Source organism: Aphis gossypii, unplaced genomic scaffold, assembly GCF_020184175.1.
Source record: "Aphis gossypii isolate Hap1 unplaced genomic scaffold, ASM2018417v2 Contig00710, whole genome shotgun sequence".
NCBI classification, from domain to species: domain Eukaryota; kingdom Metazoa; phylum Arthropoda; class Insecta; order Hemiptera; family Aphididae; genus Aphis; species Aphis gossypii.
Genome location: NW_026083242.1, coordinates 26511 through 52324, shown reverse-complemented (window position 1 = coordinate 52324; position 25814 = coordinate 26511). Strand labels below are relative to the sequence as shown.

The 25814-nt window shown below is 28.2% G+C and overlaps 1 protein-coding gene, 1 long non-coding RNA gene and 2 pseudogenes across 2 annotated transcripts; 3 read left to right on the top strand and 1 right to left on the bottom strand.

The window, feature by feature from the left end:
* Positions 1-15: 15 nt before the first annotated feature.
* Positions 16-393, top strand: LOC126555107 (uncharacterized). Its single transcript, XM_050210069.1, has one exon. The coding sequence runs from the start codon at positions 16-18 to the stop codon at positions 391-393; it is 378 nt and encodes a 125-aa protein (XP_050066026.1).
* A 6022-nt stretch (positions 394-6415) lies between these two features.
* On the top strand, positions 6416-7659 carry LOC126555106 (uncharacterized; annotated as a pseudogene).
* Positions 7660-11847: 4188 nt separating this feature from the next.
* LOC126555105 (putative nuclease HARBI1) lies at positions 11848-12901 on the bottom strand (annotated as a pseudogene).
* A 1154-nt stretch (positions 12902-14055) lies between these two features.
* Positions 14056-16477, top strand: LOC126555108 (uncharacterized). The gene is made up of 3 exons (XR_007606767.1): positions 14056-14225; positions 14539-14796; positions 14874-16477. It is a non-coding gene; the product is annotated as an uncharacterized LOC126555108 (long non-coding RNA).
* Positions 16478-25814: the final 9337 nt, after the last annotated feature.

The following is a 25814-nucleotide window of genomic DNA, read 5'->3' as shown; positions in this document are numbered from 1 at the left end:
ACGGTGAGCTTCCACATGGCGCAGGCTCTCACTGGCCATGGATGTTTTCAAAAATACCTGTGGTCAAGGGGTAGAGCGCATAGCACGGCCTGCTGTCACTGCCCGTCGGAAGTGGACGACGCGGAACATACGCTGTTCATATGTATGTTCTGGAACCTCGAACGTCGTGACCTTGTGCTATCCCTAGGAAGGCATCCCCGTCCGGAGGATGTGGCGGACCTCCTGTGCTGTCCAGCGGTCGACGAGCTACCCACGGACGTGGAACGGAGGGCAGGAATTATTCGGGCAGCGGACAACCAGAGGGAGCTCTTTGTCCGGATGGTGGAGGACATCATCGGCCGGAAGGAAGATCTAGAGAGGGATAGACAGAAGGAAGAAAGAAGAGCTATTTAACCTAGTTAAGTTTACTCGTGTGGGCTGAATGGCCAAAACTAGGGTGGTTAGAGGCCCCCAATGTCATGTACCATAACTTTTTCTCGTTTTTTTTTAACGTTGTATATATATCTTGTACCGTCGTAATTCGTTCCAATAAACGATGCCACCAGGGAGGCCGCAATGGGGAAACCTACTTCCCTCCCTGGCCGGCGATTCAAAAAAAAAAAAAAAAAAAAAAAAAAAAGGTAATAAACCGAGGTAGAAATATAAAGAAATTTAAAGAACATAAACATTGGTTTATATTTGGAGTTCTAAGTAAGTATATGTGAGTACTGGAAAATATATGGAAGTATTGGGAAGTATATGAAAATATTGAGAAGTACATGGAAGTACGGGAAGTACATGGAAGTACACATGGTTGGAAGTCTGGTGTACAAAAAATTGACTAGTGGTTTGCCCCCCCGTAATCATTAATTAATTGTTATTTATTTTGATACCTAATAACCTATTGGGTTCAACGATATCAAATTTATGACTAGCTCCTGGTCTTTACAATATTATTGAAAACATTTTGAAAACCACCAATACTTTGAGGAGTTGTATCTCGCGAACCAATCGACGAAAAATAAAAATTTTAACGCGTAAATTTACAATAAAAATGGGATTATTAATTCATAATATTTTTATTATATGTTACCATTTGAAAATCAAAAGTTGATAGTGGTTTCACCAATAAATATAAGGGTAAAAAAAATTAAAATATTATACGGTTTTAGAAAAACATAAACATAGAAGTTTAAAAAAAAAAAAATTCAAAAAAAGTTAATACTTTTCGAGATAATTAGTGTACCCAGTTAAAAGAATCACCCTGTAGATAGTACAACTTTACTTTCCATTGAACACGATCACGTACACGAGGCGAATGAGAACATGGTATCTGCAGTTAAAATTAAAAAAATTATGAAGGCAAAAGCCAAAATAACTAACGACGCACCTAGTCAAATTTTTTCAAGTGCCATACTAAATGTTCCGGAGAGTGTGTTAGCCGAATTGCCAAAGGAAGATTACTTGAAAAGATCTATTCGAAATCATAGGGAGTATACAAATCCACCAAAACCGAGATGTCTGTCGGAATTAATTATTGAAAATAAATTAAATTTTTTTAAAACTATTTTTAAACGGCTTAATTCTTAAGCAAGATATATGAGTATTTTTGAATTTCAATATCTTACATATTGATTTTTAAAACATATAGGTACTTATTTCATTTAAAATTTAATAGGTGAATATAAAGAATATGGTCAAGAAAGATTTTTACTTTACGATAACGGCCCAAATACTTGCAGTGGAAGGATTCTTATGTTTGCCACCGATATAGGATTGCCCTTGCTAGCTGAGTCGGATACATGGTATCATGATTAACTAACTAGGTATGTCAGCAACTTTACTTATTCTAGTATTAATACGCGCAACCATGAAAGAAACAGTAATAACTTGATTATTCCATTATAATGTGACGTCAGCCGCAAAGGATTTTATTCAATATTTATGGCGGGATTCTGGAATATAATAATATGGGATATTAGTATTACCACAGAATATAACATTACACTATATGTCTATGTCGTATCGAATCCACAAGACCACATCAGCTGATGAACAACCTACTTATACTTAAATAAATATTGCATTTAATACTGTAGTATTGTAAAGTATATTATAATATATATGTGTAATGAACTATCAAAAAGCATTTGTTTTTATTTCCTTATTCTATAAACAACCATAAATAATTTACCTATATATGATTTAACAAAATAAACAAGAAATAAAGAGAGCTATTTACTACTATAGGTGTATTATTATAACAAAACACAAATTATCTATTTCAAACATTCTTTTCTAATTTTTTTTAATAACCTGAATAAATATAATTTTATATTGTCTTGGTGTGCAATAAAAGAGTGTAAGAGTGGAAGCAAAAGTAATAAATATGTTAATTGCAATACAGCTGATATTAGGTTCCATAGATTTCCTAAAAATCCTTTTTACCAACAAATATGGAGTAGTGTTTGTAATAGGAAAAATCTAAACACTAGTAATGGTAAGGAAAATTTTGTTGTCAATAGTGTGATTTTATTTTAAATACATTATGAAAATTAACATTTTAGCATATATTTGTTCATTGCATTTTGATGCTGATGCATATTGCAAGCCATTAATTGAATCATTTTTAAATTATTCACCAAGGCATAAAAGAAAATTAAAAAGTGATGCTGTTCCTACGTTAAAATTAAGTAAATTATCTTATGATAATTCTAGTAAGACACCATATTCTCTAGGAACAAGGTATGATTCAAACAATTGTATAATTCTAAATTCTATGCTAAATTGTATACACAATTTATTATATTGAGGGGAAAGGAATAGTACTGGTCCCTTAGAGCAAAAAAAGATATTGTTGTAGATAACTAAAAACATACATAATATTTTCTATTTCTTTGATTTAAATGTATATATTATTACATTTCATTCGCATAGTGGAGTGAATCCTGTCGACAAAGAATTTGACGATATCAATTCTCCTACTTCAGATTTTAGTCAAAGTTTTCTCAAGATGCCAGCTGAAATAAGTATATTAAAATATAATTTCTTTTTTTATTGTATAATTGCTTTTACCATAACTTTATAGTAATGAATTCCAATATAACCGAACAAAAAATAAAAAATAAATGTTTAACTTATTATGAAGAAAAAAACGATAGTATAAATACAGATCTAAATGACCTTGGATGTGAAAATCTACCAGATCAAGAGTAAGGACTTTTGAATCATTCTAAATTAGATTAAATATTAAATTATATATTTTAGATTGAAGACAAATACAATACATAACGATTACTATGACGCAGAAATAAAAAAGTATAATTTTTTAACTTTATTTTTATTTTTTATTTATTTTTGACGTACTTTAAGATTAAAACGCTTACTTTAAATATCAAATTCGGAAAACGAGAAAATGAAAAAAGAATGTACAAGTTTAAAAAATATTATAGCTCTTCAACAAAATGAGATAATTTTAAACAAGGAACGCGTACAAAATGAGAAAGACAATCAGGATAAAAATCTTGAACTCTTATTTAAAGAGAAACTTGGCAAATTATTTTCACCAACACAAATATCTATGTTATGGTCAAATAAGAGTAGAGTATTTGCATGGACTAACGATGATATAGCATCAGCAATTTCATTAAGAAGTGTTTCTCCGAAAGCCTACAGATACCTACGGGATAAAAAAAACTTTCCATTACCTGGTATATTTTTTCATTACCTATCAATGTTAAAAAAATTAGAATAATAAACTGAAGTAAATTATTAAAGAAATTGTAAAAACAATTTTAGGTCTTTCAACTTTAAGAACTTGGGCTAAACAATTTTCTGTTGAACAAGGACTTTTGACCGGTGTAATGTCCCTTTTGAAGAGTAAAGGTAACATATTAAAATACAAAATATATAAATAGGACATTTCAAATAAATAATTGAATGGTTTGATCATTTAACAGCATTATCCTTGACAAGAAATGAAAAAATAGTAGTATTATCATTTGATGAAACGTATGTGTCACATAAGATGTGTTATGACAAGGGCAATGAACAGATTTTAGGACCACATAAATGTGTTCAAGTTGTAATGGCCAGAGGTGAATATTTATTTCATTAATTATTATTATGATTATTGTATATTAATAATATGTTCATAATTATTATTATTAGGGCTTATTCAACAATGGAAACAACCTATATTTTATTCATTTGATACAGCTATGACAAAAGATATTCTAATGAATATAATTAGTAATTTACACCATGTAGGATATGAAGTAGTAGGCCTAGTAAGTGACATGGGACCAACCAACATTGGCTTATGGAAGGCATTAAATATAAAACCTACATCACCTTCATTTGAAAATCCTGAAACAAAAAAAAAGGTGCATGTATTTGCCGATGTCCCACATCTTATTAAACTTATGAGAAATCATTTTATTGATAAAGGTTTTATTTTACCTGATGAAAGCTATATTGGTTATTGAACAATATATATGTATAGCAGCAAATTCTGATTACAAACTTGCACATAAAATATCAGAAAAACATATAAATGTAGTAGGAACACTAAGGCAAAATGTAAGGCTGGCTGTGCAACTATTTTCAAACACTGTATCCAAGGCCCTCCAATAATGTGGAGAAAAACAAATTATTAAAAATAATAATTGGGAGAAGGTAAAGTTATGGAAAAAATATGTAAGTAATTGACAATTTTTTTAAAATAAAAATGGTTTTAAATATTTTAGGCTTCAACAGTGTTTTCTTAAATAAATGATTGGTTTGATCTACTAAACACTCAATTCCCAGTAGACAAATTTACTAAGAGCTATGGAATGGATTTAGATTCACAAAATGCCGTTTTAGATAAAATGGATTACTTTATAACAAACATGAAAGTCTATGGTTCAAAACGAAGATTACCATTTCAAACTGGTAAACCTTATTAATTATTCATTTCAATTTAATTTAAATAATCAAACAAATTATTTATCTAGGCATTCTAGTAACCAATGCATCGCTAAGAAATCTTCTATCAGATTTAAAGATGGAATACAATGATGTATATTACATAATGACTAGGAGACTAAATTCTGACGTTTTAGAAAATTTTTTTAGTTTTATTAAAGGGATGATTGGTTCAAGTACTCATATTTCTCCACTAGAGTTTAAATATTGGTCTGTTGAATAATATATAATAACATACCTACTTTTTACTTGATTTATAAATGTAATACATGCTCATTTCTGTTTGGCAGCTTACGATGGTATTTGGTGGGGAAATATTCCAATTCTGTATTTACTGAACATCGAAATACTGAAGATACAAATGAAGAAAGCTTAATTAATTGTTTGTCTGCATGTACAGTAAACAAAGCTGATATAATTAACAATGATAATAGTAGTATTGCAAGTATTAAAAATGATGGTATTGATGAATCAATATCAAGTATAATTAATAATGGAACAAACACAAATTATCAAATACCTGAATTTAGTTTGGAATTATTGAAGGAATTTGAGTTACAGGTACCTACCTTTATTTCACTAATATTTTAATCCCTTCGTATAAGTTAGTTATACTACTTACACTATGTATGGATCTTGGATATAGCTGTAATAATAAACCCATTAATTAATTAACAATAGTAAGCATGTAGGTGATTGTATACTTTTGTTTGACCTTCTTATAGATGTTAACTAATGAGCTACATATGTCTGAAATTGAAAAGGATTGCTTGGAATATGTAACAGGCTCAGTAGCCAGAAAGTTTTTGAGCAAATACCCAAGTCTAGGCGAAAAAGTTGGTAATATGGTAGGATCTGATTCCTCTTGGACCGAACAAATGTCAAAAGGTAATTTGATTAAGCCTTCAAAAAATATGATACAAGCGGCAAAAGTACTTGAAGTTGTTTTTAATGAATATCATACCAAAAACACACTGAGAAAGACTCCAGGTACCTGTGCATATTATATTATATTATACATTTTATAGAAATATTAAAGCTGTATTTATTGATTTTCAATTTTATACATTTCTCCAGGAGTTATGAAGAATGTCAGACATATTACTGAGTAAACTACATAATATAATTGAGATTCCAGTAGAAGTCTTAGAATGTATGGTACGCACGAGGACATTCATACGGTTAAATAGTATGAACAAACAACTAATGGACAAAGTTATTTCTACAAAAGACAAAATTAAAAAATTTGTATCTTAATTTTTAAATATTTGATTGACCTAATATGCATTGAATTAATCATAAATATTTACTTTCATTAGAGTTAGCACACATCTTTGGGAATCCTTAATATTTCCTCGCATAAATTGTTATTTTTTGTTGTCTGTTTTTATTTATTGGTACATTCTATAATTTTTCAGCTAAAAATTATGGAAATAGACAAGTTACATCACAAATGTAGTTTTAAGTCATGACAAAGTACTACTTTGTCATGGTTTAAGTCCAATAGTACTATTATACTTATAGTGGAATACTTAGTACTTACAGCAAGACGCAAATAGTATTAACTATTAGGTAATACATTAGGTATTAATCACGGACATACATACGTATATACGTCCGTGGAATTAATTAAGTGTAATAATTGTAAAGTCAAAACTCAAAAGTGTAAATTAATTATTTTGTATTACTACAAAGTACAAATTACAATATTGTGTGTTGTTGATAAGCAATTATTTAATACTGATAACAAATCCTTGGCGGATGACGTAGACATGATGCGTATCACTGAGTTGCTGACATACCTAGTTAGTTAATCATGCATGGTATAGCGATGGAAACTTTGGCCTAGCTCCTGAATTTTTTAAACAATTATATGTGAACGTGTACAAAAAAAATCAGTGTTTGTAACAGCTGTTTATTGTATTCTTGAGAGAAAAACTCAAGTTATATGCGAGGAAATGTTTAATATTATAATAAATGAATGTATGACTCGCGATTTGCATCCAGCTCCAAGATACTTACACTTGGATTTTGAATTAGGTGTAATAAATGCCGCTAAAAATATTTTAGGAAACCACATTACTATAAATGGGTGTTTTTATCATTTGTGTCAGTCGACTCATAGGAAATTGCAAAAACTTGGTTTAGAAACCATTTACAAAGAAGAAAGTGAATTTAGAAAATATTGTGGTATGATCGATAGCTTAGCTTTTCTGCCCCTGGATAAAGTGCTAGATGGAATGACGTGTTTGAAAGAAAATATACCACCTCATGCGGAAGACCTTTTGTTTTATTTTGATTTTTATTACGTAAATGGTACATATAGGCGAGTAGGAACTGCTTCTACCTTGCGTTTGCGTAAAGTACCCCCCATATTTCCACCGTCCACGTGGAATGTCCACGAAATAACATTGAAAGGTGGACATCGCACCAACAATTCCAGAGGGTTAGAATAACCGTTTTTCAAAGCTCTGTGGTCATAAGCATCCTACAATTTGGAATTTGATTAAAAAAATGAAAATGGAAGTTGCTGCAGACCAAGCAAAATTGGCGTTAAGTAATGTAGGGGATTATGGTAGTACAAAACTTGGTACAAATAAATTAATCGAAAACCGTTTAAAAAATTTATGCATGCAAATTAAAAATAATGAGATAAGTATATTAGATTTTCTTATGGCTGTTGGCCACAACATAAGAAAGCAATGCTACTAAATTTTTTACCTTTGAAAACTTTTTAAAATATAAACAAACTACTAACTACAATTAATAATGTATTTTTAACTGTGATATAATTATTTTATATTTATATTTATTTTAATAATATGTATTCATCTTATTTACATTTTTACAATAAAATTATTATAATTAATTGTATAAATCATAATATGGTATGGGGCTTTTTTTTCCTATGCCGGGCCTTTTTTTACCGTATTTTTTTTCTGGGGCTTTTTTTTCCGAGTACCGATAATATTATACAGCGGTATCGCTCATGGTCCCATACAGCATCATCGCACGTATGCTTATCACCCGGTATAAAATATTATAGGCACACAATTACCATCCGATAGAATGATAGGAATATTGTTTGACGCACGACGATGCGCGGATAACGCAATGCGTGGGCAGAAGCGGATGCACGTGCAGGAGACCATCAGGGATCTGAAGGTACCGCGGGAGTCCCTGGACGATATATAAGGGGGCCCAGATTAGGCACATTTCAGACGTGATCCACCCTCGGATCCACCAGAGTTAGAGCGAGCACCTTCACGTCACCCAGATCAATAGTTTTGTCATTTGGACTTAGAATATTTTTCACAAGTTTAATTTATTCAATTTATTGGACAGAATAATTTTCAATAAAAAACACTTGGAATTATTTCAAGAGTCTTCATTTATTTTACAACAACCTATCCGATACGACATCATTCTACTGTTTGTACGTGGCACGTTACAGCCCTGTGGGAGGGGGGAAAGTGGACTATATTTAAAAGATATGAAATAGGAGCTGATAAATAAATAATACACTAAAATTAATATGCTGATGCGAGGTACCCAAAATGCAATACAATTAAAACCAATCGTTTACAATATACAAATATGACAATTTATTATAATATTCTGCATTCGAGAATTCTTACATGCTAATGTTAGTAATAAGAATAATACGCGACCACAAGCCGGTCGGCGAAACAATATAATAATACAAAACGCACGTCGAAGACGGCAACGAATAATAATTAATAAATCGGTCGAGTATAATTGATACGACGAAACATGTCGAATAACTATGACGATAAATAATAGTAAACAAACAGTGAGCGTGTGTACGACCTGATAACCGGGCTGGTTTGATGGTAGATGATAAGACAGTGATGGAGCTGTTGTCCCAAAATGACGATGATAATGTTGGTCGCGTCGGTGAAGTGTGCGACAATGGCACTTCCGTCGAAAACAACGAATTGGTCGACGACCCCGCGTACTGGCGTCGGTTGGTCGACGAAGGCGTGGAGGCGTCGGAACGAAATATTAAAATAGGCCGGCGCGGGCAAAACTACGTTCGGCACCCGTTGTCGCGGCACAAAACGACGACACTATAACACGTCGTGGCTGACCCGTTCGTACGATGTAGGGCGGGCGGACGGTTTAACCTGACGCAAAAGCACGTGGACGCGTGAGGCAAATTTCGCAGTGCGAATGACGTGCTGGTGACGACGAAATACAAAAAAAAAACAATTAAGCGGCAACGACCGCGAGGCGGGTTCACTCGTCGTCGAACGGACGGGCGAAAAAACACAACGAAATACGTGGGGACAACGACTTGGGGTCGCACAGTGAATAATCGGACGGGCGACGGATACAAAACAATAAGTCGTGGTGTCGGCACGGACGGCCGGAGCTAGGATCGCGTAAACGGTTGTACGCGACAAGTTCGTGAGCAGCGAGGCTCGGGTGCATAGAACAAAAAAATGGCGGTATAAACGGCGACGGCGCACCGGGTCGCGTTGGTCAAAAACACGAGGTTTTAACCCGAAAGATGCCAAGACGGCGGAGACGCGACACTTGTGTCTTAAACGGCTCAGAAACGACGACTAAGACCAACGATAGCGATTAGCGAATCGACGGATGCCTTCGACGGTCGGCTAGACCGAGATGGTAGAGTACCCTCCCCGGGGGTACAAAGTTCGCTCGCACAGTTTTTGGCAGCGGAGCAGCAGGGCGACAACGTAGCGACATAGACGATATCGCATACGACCGCCAAATTCAAAACAAACTGGATTGTATACCCAACATAATTAATTTACATTTTTAAGTTAAATTTAAAAACTAATTCTAGAAAAAAATTCATATCATTTTTAATTATGTTATTCAAGATTCACAAAACGTAAAAAATACAAAAATAGAAATTTCCAGTACAAAATGGAATGAAGAAAAAACAAAATTGTTAATCTCACTTTATAGGGATATGGAAAATCAATTTGAAAACCCGCATCAGGGTAAATAATATATTATAAATACTTATCTTCTAATTAATTATTGTAGCCTACCTATAGGGTTTTTATGTAGGTTACTCACTATTTATAATTATTCTCACATTTTTGTGTTTAAAACAAAAAAAAAATTGAGTAACAACCCAGTACTAGAATACTATGAATAATTATTTTAATGTTTATCATAAACTGAAGAATTTGATTCTCTGGTACTTATTCAACAATTTGTTTTTACTTAATTTAGGGAAAAAAATCAAATTATGGTGTCTATTAGCAGAGAAGATGGCAGTTCATAAATACATTGAAACTGGTAAACAATGTGATGCTAAATGGAGGACATTAAAAACTAGATACAAAGAAAATAAAAAAAAAGCACTACAGTCTGGTGAAGGAAAAATTACTTGGCCCTACTTCAATTTGATGGACTCTTTTTTAAGTAAAAAAGCGTACATAAGCCCACCAGTGGACAGTTTACTCGGATCCAAGTTGCCAACTCCAACAAAACACCAATCAACTGCAACAATAACTAGTTCTAGCAACAGTATCTCAACTGTTAAAAAACCTTCTACTAGTATATATAATATAAAAATATTTCTAGTTGATTGAATTTACTTAATTCTTTTATTTTATTTTAGGTAAGAATTTATTTGAAAATATTGATCTTATTGATAATATACCTGTAAATAATTCTACTCATGAAGAAATTGATATGTCAAATACTGAAGGACTAACTACATATTGTGGACATCAAGATAGTGACGATAGTACAAAAAGTAAGAAGAAATTGAAAGATAAAAATATATCAAGTTTACTAAGTTCATTAATCGATCAAAGTCAAAAAATGATAGACTTTTTCAAAGCAAAAGATGAACAAGAAAAAAACGTGATCAACTATTTGATTTAAGGTAAAAATAATATTATTGTACATTCTTCAATCTTCTGGTATCTTAAATTCTAAATTATTTGTTATGCTGCAGATTGAAAAAAAATGAAGAAGCAGAACAAAAGGCAGCAGAAATAATGCAAAAGAGCAATGAAATAGAGGGAAAAAAGTAGATTTAATGGAATGGCAGACAATTTCCCCCTGGAAATTTTCCCCCCGACTGTTTTTGGCGTAGTAGGACATTTTCCCCCCAACCTATTTTCGATACGGACATTTTCCCCCCATTTTTTTTTTTTAAGTTTATTATTTAATATTTAATAAGAAATTATTTTTTTCCAGTAAAATATAATTTTTTTTTTATAAACATAATCAATTATACTATAATTAGTATAATTACCTATTATAGTAATGTATATTTTTGATCAATTCAACTAAGTACTTTAAAATAATAGTAATATTATATTTAAAAGATTGTCTAAATAATAAAGTACTAGCATATTGTATTATTCGCTAGTATCTAAAATTAATAAACTATTAAAAATTAAAACAGGTACGGTTTGTTTAACAAAAAAAATAAACATAAAAGACGATTATAAAATATGGGCTTAGATATAAAAAAATTATCAGAAATTAAATTTTTTTTACAAAATATATCATTTGTATGTCGACATTTTAGACTATATTTCATAAATATTTTTTAACTTTTTATAATTATATAATTTTTTTACGTTTTATAATACAATTTTTATTATATTTATGAAAAAAAAAAAATGAAATTTTTAACCTATTTTACTTACCTATATACAATTTTTTACGTTTTAATATATTTATGAAAAAAAAAAAATGTAATTTATAGTATAAATTTATAAAGTTAATTGTAGTATAATTGATTATATTTATAAAAAAAAATAATTTCTTATTAAATAATAAACTTAAAAAAAAAATTGGGAGAAAATGTCCGCATTGGAACATTTTTCGGGTGGAAAATGTCCTACCATGCCAAAAACAGTCGGGGGGGAAATTGTCCGGTTACCGATTTAATGAGGGATTATATAGCAACACTAAGTAAAAATATCGTTAAGTTTTATTTTAATTATAAGTATATGTATTTTTTTTCTGTTAAAACATTACAAAATTATAATATTTATAATATAAAGCTATCAAAATATTATTGACATATTGCATTTCTTTTGATTTTGCCAGCATTTTTATTATTTATAACGTCTAAACATGGGTCTTGGTTATTAGGTATTGAAGTAGATATATAAGCTTCATGATTGCTCCAATCATCTGAACTATCCATACAAATATTATGTAAACATACACATGTTGTAATAAATTTAAAACACTTAGTCTTGTCATAGACATCAAGAAATCTAAAACATGTTTTATATTTCATTGTTATTGTAACAATTATTAATTATTTTAACACATTACCTAAGTTGACGAAATCTCCCAAATAATTTTCCAAAACTTTGTTCAATCACTATCCTACTAGAGCTTAATTTATAATTGAAGTGTTGTTTTGTTCTCTAGTTAAATGGCCATTGTCCCTATATGGTGTCATTAAACAATTCAGAAGAGGATATGCACAATCACCAAGGATGTGCATATCTTTAGGAAAGAGATTTAATGAGTTGAAAATAAGTTGTTCACCGACTGGAGAATTTTTAAAAACATGTGCATCATGTGCAGATCCTGGCCAACCAGAAAATATATTTATAAATTTATATTCCGAATCACAAACACCCTAGAATGATGATTTATAAGCAATTATATGTATTAGTACTCTAAAAATTTTAAAAACCTTACTTGTAAAAGTACTGTTGCTACTTGCTTGCGGTTAATGTAGTTATTTCGGTCAAGGGGAGGCATTTTATACCTCTTTGTCCAAGGTGCCAATATTTTAATATGAGCTCCGTCAATGGCACCAACTACTTTTGAAAATGCATTAGTTCTTAATGATGTAAACCCCTTAACACTATTATAAAGTTTATTCCCTTTTGGCCAAATAATAAAACGATCAGCATTTTCACATATTTTTTCAACCATACAGTTAATTATTGTTATAGCTGATCCAAGAGAAACATCAAATTGGTCACTTATTTGCCTAAATAATAATTGTATTTGTTATTACATTACTCAATTAGTTTTATTTACCTACTCATAAACAAATTAGGTACTAACCTATACGATTCTTGATTAGCAAAATACCATAATCCAATTAATATTTGCTTTTTAGAATCATGCCTATATCTTAAAGATATGCCATAAGTTGGAACTAATAACTGAAAAAGTAACTAACAAAAGATGAAATTGAATGTTATTAATCTAATTATAATACATTTTTAAATTTGTAATGAGGGACATATTATATTTAACTTATATTTAAAATATAGGAAAACAATGCTAATTACAGAAATTCAAGTAAAATAAATAATTACTTCAACAGTTTGTCTACTTAGACGGAAATGGCTTTTAAAATCACAGTCTCTTAATTTGGAGACAACAGATTCAACATACAATGCATTTTTTAATACTTTTTCAGTGAATGAGGTAGCAGTATATAGAACTTCATCATCATTTAAGCATTGCTGCTGAGTAAAATAACTTAGTTTGGTCATTTTGGATCTTTGACCAATTAAATTATACAGTATTCCTAAAATAATAAACATTTAAGTATTAATTATAATTTATAAGACATACAGAATTTTCAAAATATGAGTTAGACTTAAGAGCTAACCTAACCTACAGACAATAGATGGCCTAACCGCTGTATGGATTAATAGTATATACATATTAGATGCACTAGTTTGGTTTAAATGTTGTGTACTAACCACTTCTTTTCCTTTTATTGCTATCATAAATGTAGTTAAATTGTTTTTTTATTCAAAAAAATTTCAAAAGAAATCAATTCCATTATGAACTTTCAAATTAAATTGAAATCCAAAAAACAAGAAAATCAGTACTAAAGTGTAAGTATTAATTACCTAACATCAAACATTTAAAATTATGCAATTAGTAATATTATTGATTATAATATATTTTAATTTTTAATCAATGGTAATATGTATATTATCAGTTAAAATTTGTATTTTGGCGGGACGCACACAGTATTGTTGATAAAAACCAAAAAAGATATGACCATAATCGGAACGTTGGAAACATAGATAATAAAGATTATTATCTATGGTTGGAAAGCCGGAACGTTTTCATTGAACATCCAAAATTGTTTAACGTTTCGATGTGTACCGGTTTTATTTCGATACGTATCACTACAAAAAATCGATACGTAACGATATGGTCTCTTTGAAAATCTTGTATCATTGTTAACCATAGGATTCTTGTGACTTGTCTACTTGTCGACTTATTACAGAGAAGAATAAAACAATTAATTGAACCTTAAAGTAAGTAATTGTACAATAATAGAATATTAGTTGTTAAAATTACAATGTACTGTATTACTGTAAAAGTTTAAATAATAAATCTATCTTTGAAGTTATAACTTACATTTATAATTACTTTACATAGGTATCTATGTAAACTGTAAAGAATTATATTACAGTAATTTATGGATCAATCTTGTTTTTTAAATATGTGTTAATTGTTATACTAGCACATTAAGTAATAAAGTTCCTAAATTGATACCTATATGTATAAATTATATAAAAATAAAATGTTAACAATTAATAAATTACTGATTGTTATATTGTTAATTAGATACCAGGAACTAGATGTGCTGTTGCTGTTTGCTCAAATAGTTTACTGGAAACAAAAAAAAAAAAAATTTTATCATATTTTATCATACATTTCCAAAATATCAAAAACTATGCCATGTTTGGATTAATGCCTGCCGGAGAAAAGATAAGTGGAATCATAAGACCAGTACAATTTGTAGTGTATATTTTTTGAAAAACAATTTTGAAGTTGATTTAAGAAGCCAATTAATGAACATCAAAATAAAATTAAAACCATATGGTATCAATTATTTATTATAATATTTTATTTCTTCACAATTATTAACCTTAATTTAATATTTTTTTTTTTTTGTTTAGCTATTCCAACTCAACATTTAAAAGAGAAATATTTACCAAATGTGTCAACTAATATATTATCATCTAGACAAGTATGTGCAAACATGCGTGAAAATGCAACTATTGTTCAAAGTTTAATACCAACTCAAGAGAATAAAGATATACGTAGCAAAAGAAGATGAAGATAAAGTACACGAGGAGTTGCCTACTTTAATTAATGAATCAATTGAACATAAGTACCAACAATTACTTAACGACCATGAAAAATTGAAAACAAAGTATAAACATTTATCTCAATTCAATAAATTTTAAAAAAATCGTATTAATACTTAGAACAAAAAATGTAATTTTCTTTCTCAAAAATTTGGAGAACAAGCTTCGCAAACTCATATCTTACATGAATCATTAAAAATAGTGTTCAGTCAAACACAATTACAATTAATAACTAAAAAGAAAATAATAGTGATTTGGAGCACAGAAGATATTTCAAAAGCTTTTACATTACAATATCTTAGTAAAAAGTGTTACATTTATCTAAGAAACAAATTTAACTATCCATTACCACTTGTATCAACTTAAGTTAAATGGGCTTTTAGATTAAATTTTCGTCAGGGTATTTTGGTTAGCGTTATTAGAATAATGAAAATAGCAGCACTAAATTTAAATAATATTGAAAAATTGTGTATTATTCAATTTGATGAAATGAAGATACAATCAGTTTATGAGTATGATAAAAAAAAATGATCAAGTCATAGGGCCCCACAGTCAAATGCAAGTAATCATGGTGAGAGGCATCTTTAAGAATTGAAAACAACAAATATATGTCAATTTTGATCAATTAGTTACACCGGAAATTCTGTCTGAAGCTATATCTATTTTATATGAAAATTCATATAATGTGGTTGCCTGTGTATCTGATTATGGTGGTGGTAATGTTGGGTTATGGAAGAAGTTGGGTATAACTATTGACAAAACATATTTTCTACTTGCCCGTAAATTTAAAAACGAATATCCCCACTTGGGTTGTTATACCAAAGACAATAAACCAGATCATTCATACAGTACACCAAGTTGGGTTCAACATCTGTCATTTGGTGGTTTAACTGAACCGTCTACAGATTGGGATAAGCAAGCTAAAATTTTTGAAATCCTGTTTAAAAAGTTTCACAAAGAAAAAAATGATACCGACTCAAATATTGTTAAAAGATTAACTAAACTAATAAAGAAAAAATGTGATATGCCTGAAGATTTAATTAAAGCGTTTATTCTCCAAAGGACTTACATTAGAATTAAACTGCTGAATGATAATCTTATAGCTGAAAGATCTGAAGGTAAAAAAACATCAAGCACAGATAGAAAATCAACTAAAAAAAATGAAAAAAAAATAATAACATAAATTGTATGTGATTGTAATATTAAAATAACTAGTATTTAAACCTTATATGTGAGCATATCATTACAATATTTAGTATACTTTTATTTGTGTAAAAATTATTAATTGTTTATGTATATTTGTAAGATTAAAGTTTGAACTTGTAAATTCTTATTTTATTAATTTTTCACAATGTGTTTCAAATACATATTATTATTATTAAATGTTTGTATTATAAATTTATGTTACCTAATGTACCTATGTATGTAAAATAAAATAAATAAAATTCAGTTAATCTTAAATATATCAGTCTCTTAAATCACTCAATACTATTCATTGATATCCATAATATTTTATATGTTTAAGTACGTAATTAATATATGGTAAACAGAATAAAAATCTACTGTCCGTGTGCCCAATGGTAAATTTAAGTTAACCTCAATAAATTTAATTTGATTTGTGTTAAGTGTTTCGAAAATTAGCGTGGTTTTACTAAGTCTACCTTGAGTAGATATTTTCTGAAATGTTTTATTTACAGTGCAGTTAGTCATACTTTTTATTTTATTATTTATTCGATTATGTCTTGTATCGTAATTTCTTAATGGTACTTATATAAGTTATTAATTCCCATTGAGCTCTAATTATTCTGATATCACCTTGATTATCTTAAAATATGGTTGTTTCATTTCTAAATTTTTTGATACAGTACAACAGTTTTCCTTTAACAGCTGTTAATTAATCTATCATTAATCTACTTTCATAGGTACTACATCCTAATACTAATCTTATAATAAGTAACACATTTTTTCATAATTATTATTATTTTTTTTATTGAATTAATGTAAAATATTTAAATATTTGATTAAAATATTTTATTTTTAGGAAAATAAAACTAAATAGCAGTATGACAATAAATAAATTTAAAAAAAAATCATTAAGTTGTTCTTTTACACACAAATTTGTTTATATAATTATATAATAGACCTTAATTACCTAAAACTTTTAATAAAAATATGTTGATATCATTTAAGGTTTTAATCACTTTATGTAAAAAGGACAGCTACAAACCAAAATATATAATAGCTTATGAGTTATGTTATGTGTAAATTGTATTGTTAATGAAATTTTTTAGGAGCTGTGTGATTCCAAATTATCCATTTGTTGTTCAAGGAATCAGGATTTTATAGCATCTTTTTCTTCCTTATCTATTTTTTCAATAGCTATATAAATAAAAATAAAAATTATTTTAATTACATAATTACATTATAATATAATATATAAAAATTAGTTTTTTTAAAAGTAAATCGTGCAAAACATCAAACAATTTAGTATTAACTATGATTTTTTTTATTGTATTATCCTATTGAATAATATCTAGAAAACTTCAAAAGTTTTTTTTTCATATATTCCATGAAGTGAGATATAAACTTGTATTTTTGAAAGATTCATACATCTAACTGACAATAAAATAAATTGATAATAATAAGATGAAAATAACAAAACATTTTAATTCTATTGCCTAGCCTTATCTAATATGAATAATCATGATCATCAGTCTGCACCTATGTTTGATGTAGACATTTATTTTTAAGTTAATAACTTTCAATACATATATATAAAAAAGATAACTTGAAGTAAAAATGTTTAAAAAATTAAATTTTTAAGTGGCTGAATAACATTCTGGTCTAAAGGCTGCAAAATGATGTAACATTGGATAGTAGGAACATGACATGGACAAAATCAGAGACTCAAAGTTTTTAAAATATGGTGGGACAATTTAAAAACTTTGTGGCCTTAACACCCATTGGCATAAAAAAGTGTTCAATTTTGAGTGAGGTATAAAAAAAATACCAGCCACATTTTTCAAAAAAGAGGTTGGGACATGGACTTCAGTGCCACTTGATAAAACCATTTTATATGTGGCACTAATAGGGCCAAGAGGTTAATTTTTGAATTCCTAGTTGACTATGTGTTCCTTCACATATCATAAATATGGCCTAAACCAACCATCCACCAAATGATGTGATAGGAAAATTAGAACCTCTCTTGCCAAATACCTCTTAAATACAAGTAATATTAAATGCATATGTATTAATGTAAACAATATTTTATGATTATAACCAAAAATAAATAAGTAAAATAGAGCCGGATTACTGGATATACTAGATTGCATTGTTGAAATAACTGAGTCTGTTTTGTATGTGGGTGTCAATGTGTTTCAATACATACCTTTTGGCTTGAGAAATGAGATTAGTAGATGACGAAATTTTAAACAATAACAAAATATCATCACATACCTATATAATTTGATATGAAATGATTAATTTCTATTGAAATTAATCAATGTTTGCTTGAGTTTAGTTTATATTGATATTATAGAATTTATTTTAACTATATAGAAAATGTCGAATACAGTTAATTGGTTCAGTAATAGCGTTTGATTATTAAAAGGATGCCACAAACACACGTATATGATGTCTCCGTCTTACAAACGCACAACATATTACGTTTGCTTTTAGTAGAATCAATGCTGTATTTTTATTATTAATATAAATTGATCTATTATCAAACTTAAAGGTAACAATACCATAAATTATCTCTCAGTTTCTTACGAAATTTTGATATTTAAACAAGTTATAAGTATGTATAATACAAAAATATAAAAATACTTATACGTAACTTGCTTAAAAATTACAAATAATAAAAAATATATATACGATATACCTAATACCATTGATTATAAAATATACATATTATATAGACATATATATACATATGGGATACGACTATATATTACCACAGAATAGATGGTAGGTTAATAAATAAATTAATATATTCTCAGCTCTTTAAGATGTAAGTAGAGTCAGTGGCGTATTTAGGGGGGGGCCAAGGGGGGCAATTGCCCCGGGCAGCACTTTTTTGGGGGGCAGTAAATTTAACTGGAAGGTTTTATTTTTAAACTGATTTAAGCAGTTGTAAAAAAAAAAAAATTAAAAAAATTAAGTTTTTTCAAAAATCAATGTCGAAAAAATGTTATATCAACACGACAACATAATTATTTTGTGAGATTACCTAATCTCCACAATCCACATTGCATAAGAATTAAGAAGCGCACGTGTATAGCTGGTGTATTCATAGAAAAAAGATTATGTGTATGGGTGTATTATTGTGTTATTTGTCGTAGGACGTCGAGATAACACCATAGCCACGAAAAGTGATTACTCCGATTAAATTACTACTCCGAATAAACTACTACGAATATCAGTTGCTCCGAATATGACTGTTGAAAATTATGGTACCACGAACAATCATTATTCCGATAACGATATTACTCCGAAAATATTGCTACGAATATCAGTTGCTCCGAAAATATACAAATACGAATAACCACAGTTTTAGATAATATTATGTACCTACTTAATTGGAGGGATGACTTGAAGGGGCTTAGCCTCTCCAAAACTTGTATTTGAATTGAAGTATTAAATCCTTCATTAGTTATCTAATCTACATAATCCAGAAAACGATGTTTGAAGAAATTATTTTCTAAAGTTTAAACAACGATTCATGTTTTCCATAGTAGATATCGGATCCACCTACAGGGGTAGTTGGAAAAAAATCCCCAGTAGAATTATATCGGCGATTGACTAAATATAAATAACTTATAAGAATTATTAATAAAATTAAAAAATTAAATTTTTATTAATTATATATTCGGAATAAAATTAATATTGTATCTATATTATGTGAAAAATTGCTATTTTATAAAAAAATTATGTCACAATACGTGTGCTTATAAATAATAATAATAATAATAGTAATAATAATTGTTGGTATATAAATGAATGTATAAAAAAATAGGTAATAACAATAATTGATTTTACCCTGTATTATACGGGGATCGGAGATGTGATGGTAGTAATATAGTATATTATATTATGTGATTATATTACCTTGTCAGCCACAAATTTCTACTAATAATAATCGTAATAATTAAATATAAATTAAAATGTAATGTGATTATAATATTCCCCAGTCATTAAACGCTGGTTTTCTGATGTTATGAGCGATCGCTTTTAGTTACTATTTCATAATTTTGGATTCTTGTAGGTACATAGTTCATCCATTCTTCTTTCTATAGTTTGAGTCAAACCTAGTTTTAGATTCTGAGTAGAACAATAAATGTATTAATTTTTACAATGATGTGTGTTTTAGATTCTGAACGGAGTGATGAATGTATTGATTTTACAATGATGTGTGTTTTTTTTTTTTTTTTTTTTTTTTTGTGTCTGACGACAACATTTGGAGCAGAAATAATGCTTCGATTTTCAAAAGTTGTACCTTTTCTGAAAGGAAAGTGAATTTAGTTGGTACTTTGGGGGGTCAAAAGTGAAAAAAGTCCAATACTTTTCAAAAACGTTGGGAAAAACCTTAAAAAGTAAAGGAAAAACATTTTCTTTATATAGTTTTATTTTCAAAATATTTCACTAATTTTTAATCTATTTATAGGCATTTGAAATAATCGATTTTTTTTGATTTTTTTTTTAATAATGTTGATAAAAAAAAATTAGCTGGGACAAAATACTTGAAAATTTAATAGAAGGGTCCACATATGTTGTTCTAATTCCCATTCAAAAATAATAAAAATACATAGACACAATTTTTTTTTATAAGCGTTTATAAGTAATAATATTGACGAAAATCGTCAAAATCATGAATATTTGCTAATTGTTCTGTAGTTAAAAATGTATAAACAATTTTTTATTAAAAGCTAAGATTTGAAAATTTAATACAAGGCTCATAATATATTTTTACAATAGCAATTGAAAAATAAAAGAAATACATAGTCACGATTTTTTTTTATAAGCATTTAAAGTTCAAATTTTGACTAAATACCTAAAAATTACGGCAATGTTCAAATTATCATAGACAGAAATTCATAAAAGTTTTTCTTTTTAATTCTAAGATTTGGAAATTTAATACAAGGCTCCTAACATATTTTTACAATAGCAGTTGCAAAATAAAAGGAATACATTGTCACAATTTTTATTTATAAGCATTTAAAGTTCAAATTTTGACAACATATTATGTAAAAATCACGAAAATTCGTAAATTATTTTATGCTAGAAATTCATAAAAAATTTTCCTTTTATATCTAAGATTTCAAAATTTAATACAAGGCTCGTAATATATTTTTACAATAGCAATTGAAAAATAAAAGAAATATATAGTCACAATTTTTATTTATAAGCATTTAAAGTTCAAATTTTGATTAAATACGTAAAAATTACGGCAATTTTCAACTTACTGACTACCGTATTAATAATAACTAATAAGTAATAATAATCTATAATATATCCTAGACAGATAAACCGTCTCCGCTCAGAATCGTTTTTCGTATACAATGATATAATATCATTGGATTCAAATTTAATTCCATCCATTACAGTAACCCACTTGTAACCTACTGTACAGCGAGCGACATCCATGACTTACCCGCCTTTTTTTTAAATGTACCTACTATGTCATTTTACCTAGAGTGTCGTATAAAATGACATACACCATATTTGTATAAGCAACCATTGTATACTAGACAATATAAATAAATTTTACAATTTTTGGAATTTAAAAGTTTAGTCAATTTTGTATTATAAATAACAACACTTTAGAAATATATTTTAACATAATTAATATAATTACATAAATATGAAAATAATATAATAATAAACACTGCTATGTCATTTTGCCTGATATCATACAAGTTTTTTTCAAAGTTTTTATGGAAAAAGTATTACAATAAGCTTATTTATAAAATAATTGTAGTATAGCTTGCCTTTTTATGTTCAAATTCGAATAAAAAAAATTTAAGAAACATAAAGTTTTATATTTTAAAATTAATTTTTAAAATGATTAAAAAAAAGTTGATAAAACAAAAAACAGATTTTTGCTATCAAATTCTCTAATAAGGTCAAAACCGGTGGTCACTGTATACAATTGTATGTAGAAGGTTATATGTCATGTATTTAAAGTCGATTTGGTTCGTAAATATCAATAATTCTAATCAAAACATCAATGTGTCATATTACCCTAATATGTCATATTAAGCCAGTCTCCCCTACAACTGGTCAGTATCAAGGATTTCACCCCGTATCCTTCAACAATATTTTAGAGCATTTTTTTATTTTTTATCAACTTATTCGTTTCATTACTAATAAAATGTATACTGAGCGTTAAATGGATTTAGATAATTAAGAATTAAGATGTCATATTATTTATTAAGTTAAAAGAATTAGGTACTACTTATACTGTTTTATTAATAACTACCTACTATAAAAATGCAGAATTTGAACTTGCAAAAATAAATAATAAACTTGTGAAAACTAAAACAACAATGTTTCATTATAGAAATAGTAACGACAGACGCTCGTATCTAAAGACGAAAAACTTACATTTTAAATATCAAGATTATTATTTTATTATAGTTCCAACATATCAAGCAATATTATTGTTTCAATGAACATGAGATTTTCACAATTAAAAACGTACAACAATCTATTTGGATTTTTATATTAAATTGTAAAATAAAATGGCCTATATGGACAAACAATATCTTAATCCATTACAATTTCAGGGAGGCTAATATTATTAACATCAATGTGAGCGGGGGGGGGGCTTCGATCCTACAAAACTAAAAAAATTATGAGGCTTGATGGACATTCTGGGGGAGCCAAGTTCCCTCAAGCCCCCTATCAGATTTCCATGAATTTTATTATAATATTCCAATGAATAGCTTAAAAATTGTTACCACTTTGGCACAGTCGTACAGAACGCATTTTCCGAGGCATTTGCGATTTGAAAGATATGAGTTTAATGAAGAATTACCATTTGTTCGTTTAATTATTTCTTAAGAAACTACAGTATTTCATTCCTTGATAATAAAATAAATGTCTGTATGTCGCAGCTATTTTCTAAATCTACGAATTGCACCCCGAGTAATACTTAATATACTAGTTACTATTCCAATAACTTCTGTAAATTATATTAATTTCTCCCGGAAAAAATACTGAAGTTGAAAATTTAAACATAATTAATTTTGACTACGTATCATGTATCTGACAAAAAAAACAAATAATAATAATTATTCTGCGAACTTAATAACGGTTAACTATTTATCAAAATTCATTCTTCGTATTTTAGCAGTAGGTATTTTAATCAGCCAATCAAGATCGACAATTAAATGTGCACAAGGAACTTATATTAGTTAGGTATATTGTAAGACTTACAACCATATTGTCTAGTACTCTAGTCTTAGACGGTTAGTGTTAGCGCTGCTATACAGTTGTATTTAATTTGTGAAAGTTCTAAGTTTTAGTACCGATACGTACCTACAGTATTTTCCTAAAATATTATTTCTAGTCAAATTGTACAGAATGGACCAATTTGATGGTAAGTAAAAAAATATTTACATATCTACCTTATATTACCTTACCTATTACAATATTTTTTATTTAATGCAAATTTTTTTAATTTATCTTAATATGAGTACCTACAGCTTTTTTTAAGGAGCCAAATATATATTACCTATGTAAAATATCCACATTTTGTAAGACCGTAGATACTTTAAATTTTAACTGGTTGTTTATATTTGCATTTTCTATACACTATAACATTTTCAAAATATTTTGATTTATTTTGAACTGTTTAGGGACATTTTCATTTTCCATTTTTTTTTTTAGTTTTTTTTCTAAAGATATCAATAAAATTTTATTTGTTGGCTAAAAAAGCTTGAAAATTTAATAGAAGGCTCCTAGTATATTGTTTCAAATGCAGATGAAAAATAGTCACAGTTTTTTTTTCTAAGCATTTAAAGTTCATAAATTCACAAAATATGGAAAAATCACGAACATTAGCAAATTATTTTGAGTTAAAAATTCGTAAAAATTTTTCTTTTTATATCTAAGGTTTTAAAATGTAATAAAAGATTCCTCATAAGTTTGTCTACCTTTATCAAAAAAAAAATTTCTATAAGAAAGTCAAATTAAATTTTTTGAGCGTTTGAAATTCAAATTTTTACAACATTGGATATTCACTCGATTTCTCATGTAGCGATTTCCTTATTTTGTTGTAATTCAAAAACGAACGACTTTAGATACTTGAAAATTTCACTGAATGTTTATATTAGCATTTCTTATACACCATACAATTTTGAATATTTTTGAGCTGTTTACGGACATTTTCAGTTTTCAATAAATATCAATAAAGTTTTATCTGTTGGGCCTAAAACTTAGTAATTTTCTCATTCATTGCAGACGATGTTCTATCCTTAAGCCCGTGGGTTATTATTAGTGACATTATATGAATATTAATTTGACATACTCAATAGTTTGCTATACGTTATGAACTCCGAAACCACTAATAAGCTACAAATAAAAAAATAAATATTTACTCATGCATAATAACAATAATACACAGCCTACGAAAATTACAAAAAACAAACTAATATGCGGGCAACGCAGTGTCGGGACAGCTAGTTTTATATAATTTTAGATCACATAATATTTATTTACCTGTATACAGGTCATGTAAATCATGTACACATTTTAAAATAAAATTTAAAATTAAAATTTTAGAAAAGCTTCAAAATGCCCCAAAAAATGAAAAAATGAAAAAAATGACCTTAAAATTTGAAATCACCAAAAAATGTAAAACAAAATATTTCTTATTCTATTTGTGTATGTTATAAAATGAGTTATCGTGTAGCTAGATTTGGAAAACAATGCAAAGTGTATACAATGTGCATTGTGCATACAACAGTTTCAACTTTTTAAATGTTTTTGATGTATCAATGACTGAATAAGCTGGAAACATTTAATTTTATAAATTACCTAAATAACAAATCAATGTAACCACATTATATTTATTATTTAAAAAAAAAATGAATTTGCTAATTTAAAATTAAATAACAATTAATTAAAAGGTGCTATGAGTTTTAACTAACTATTTACGTGTATAATTTATAAATAATTTTTAAATTCCTTACCAACATGAAAGAAAACTTGTCACAAACAATACTTCAATCACTATTCGCATACTGAAATAAAACATTTAAAAAGGAAAATATTTTGCCTCCCCCTGAGCAATTGCTGCAAATTCCCATGCGATTGAGTAGTTTATTAAAATCCATCAGTATATATAGTTGTATACAGAGAAGTATAATGTTGGTTGGTTTAAAAAATTTAAATATAAATTTAAAGGTGAGAATAGTTATTATACGTACCAAATATTGTTCATAAAGTTATTTGATTTTATTACTAAGAAGTATCAATTATTGTTTATAAATTTAGAATTTTTTTTTTAATTTTTATTATTAGTTATTTCAGTATAGAACTATTACAGCTCGGCAATTAAATTATTAACATAATATAATTTAATAATTATAATAAAAAACAAATTAAATTATTAAATGACAAAACCAACTTCCAATATGAAGGCATTTTAGAATGTATTTTCTTCATTTAGATGATCATCGTGAGCGATCCCGTTCTAGATCTCCATTAGTTGGAAATATTTTAGATGTGGGAGGTGATGAGAAT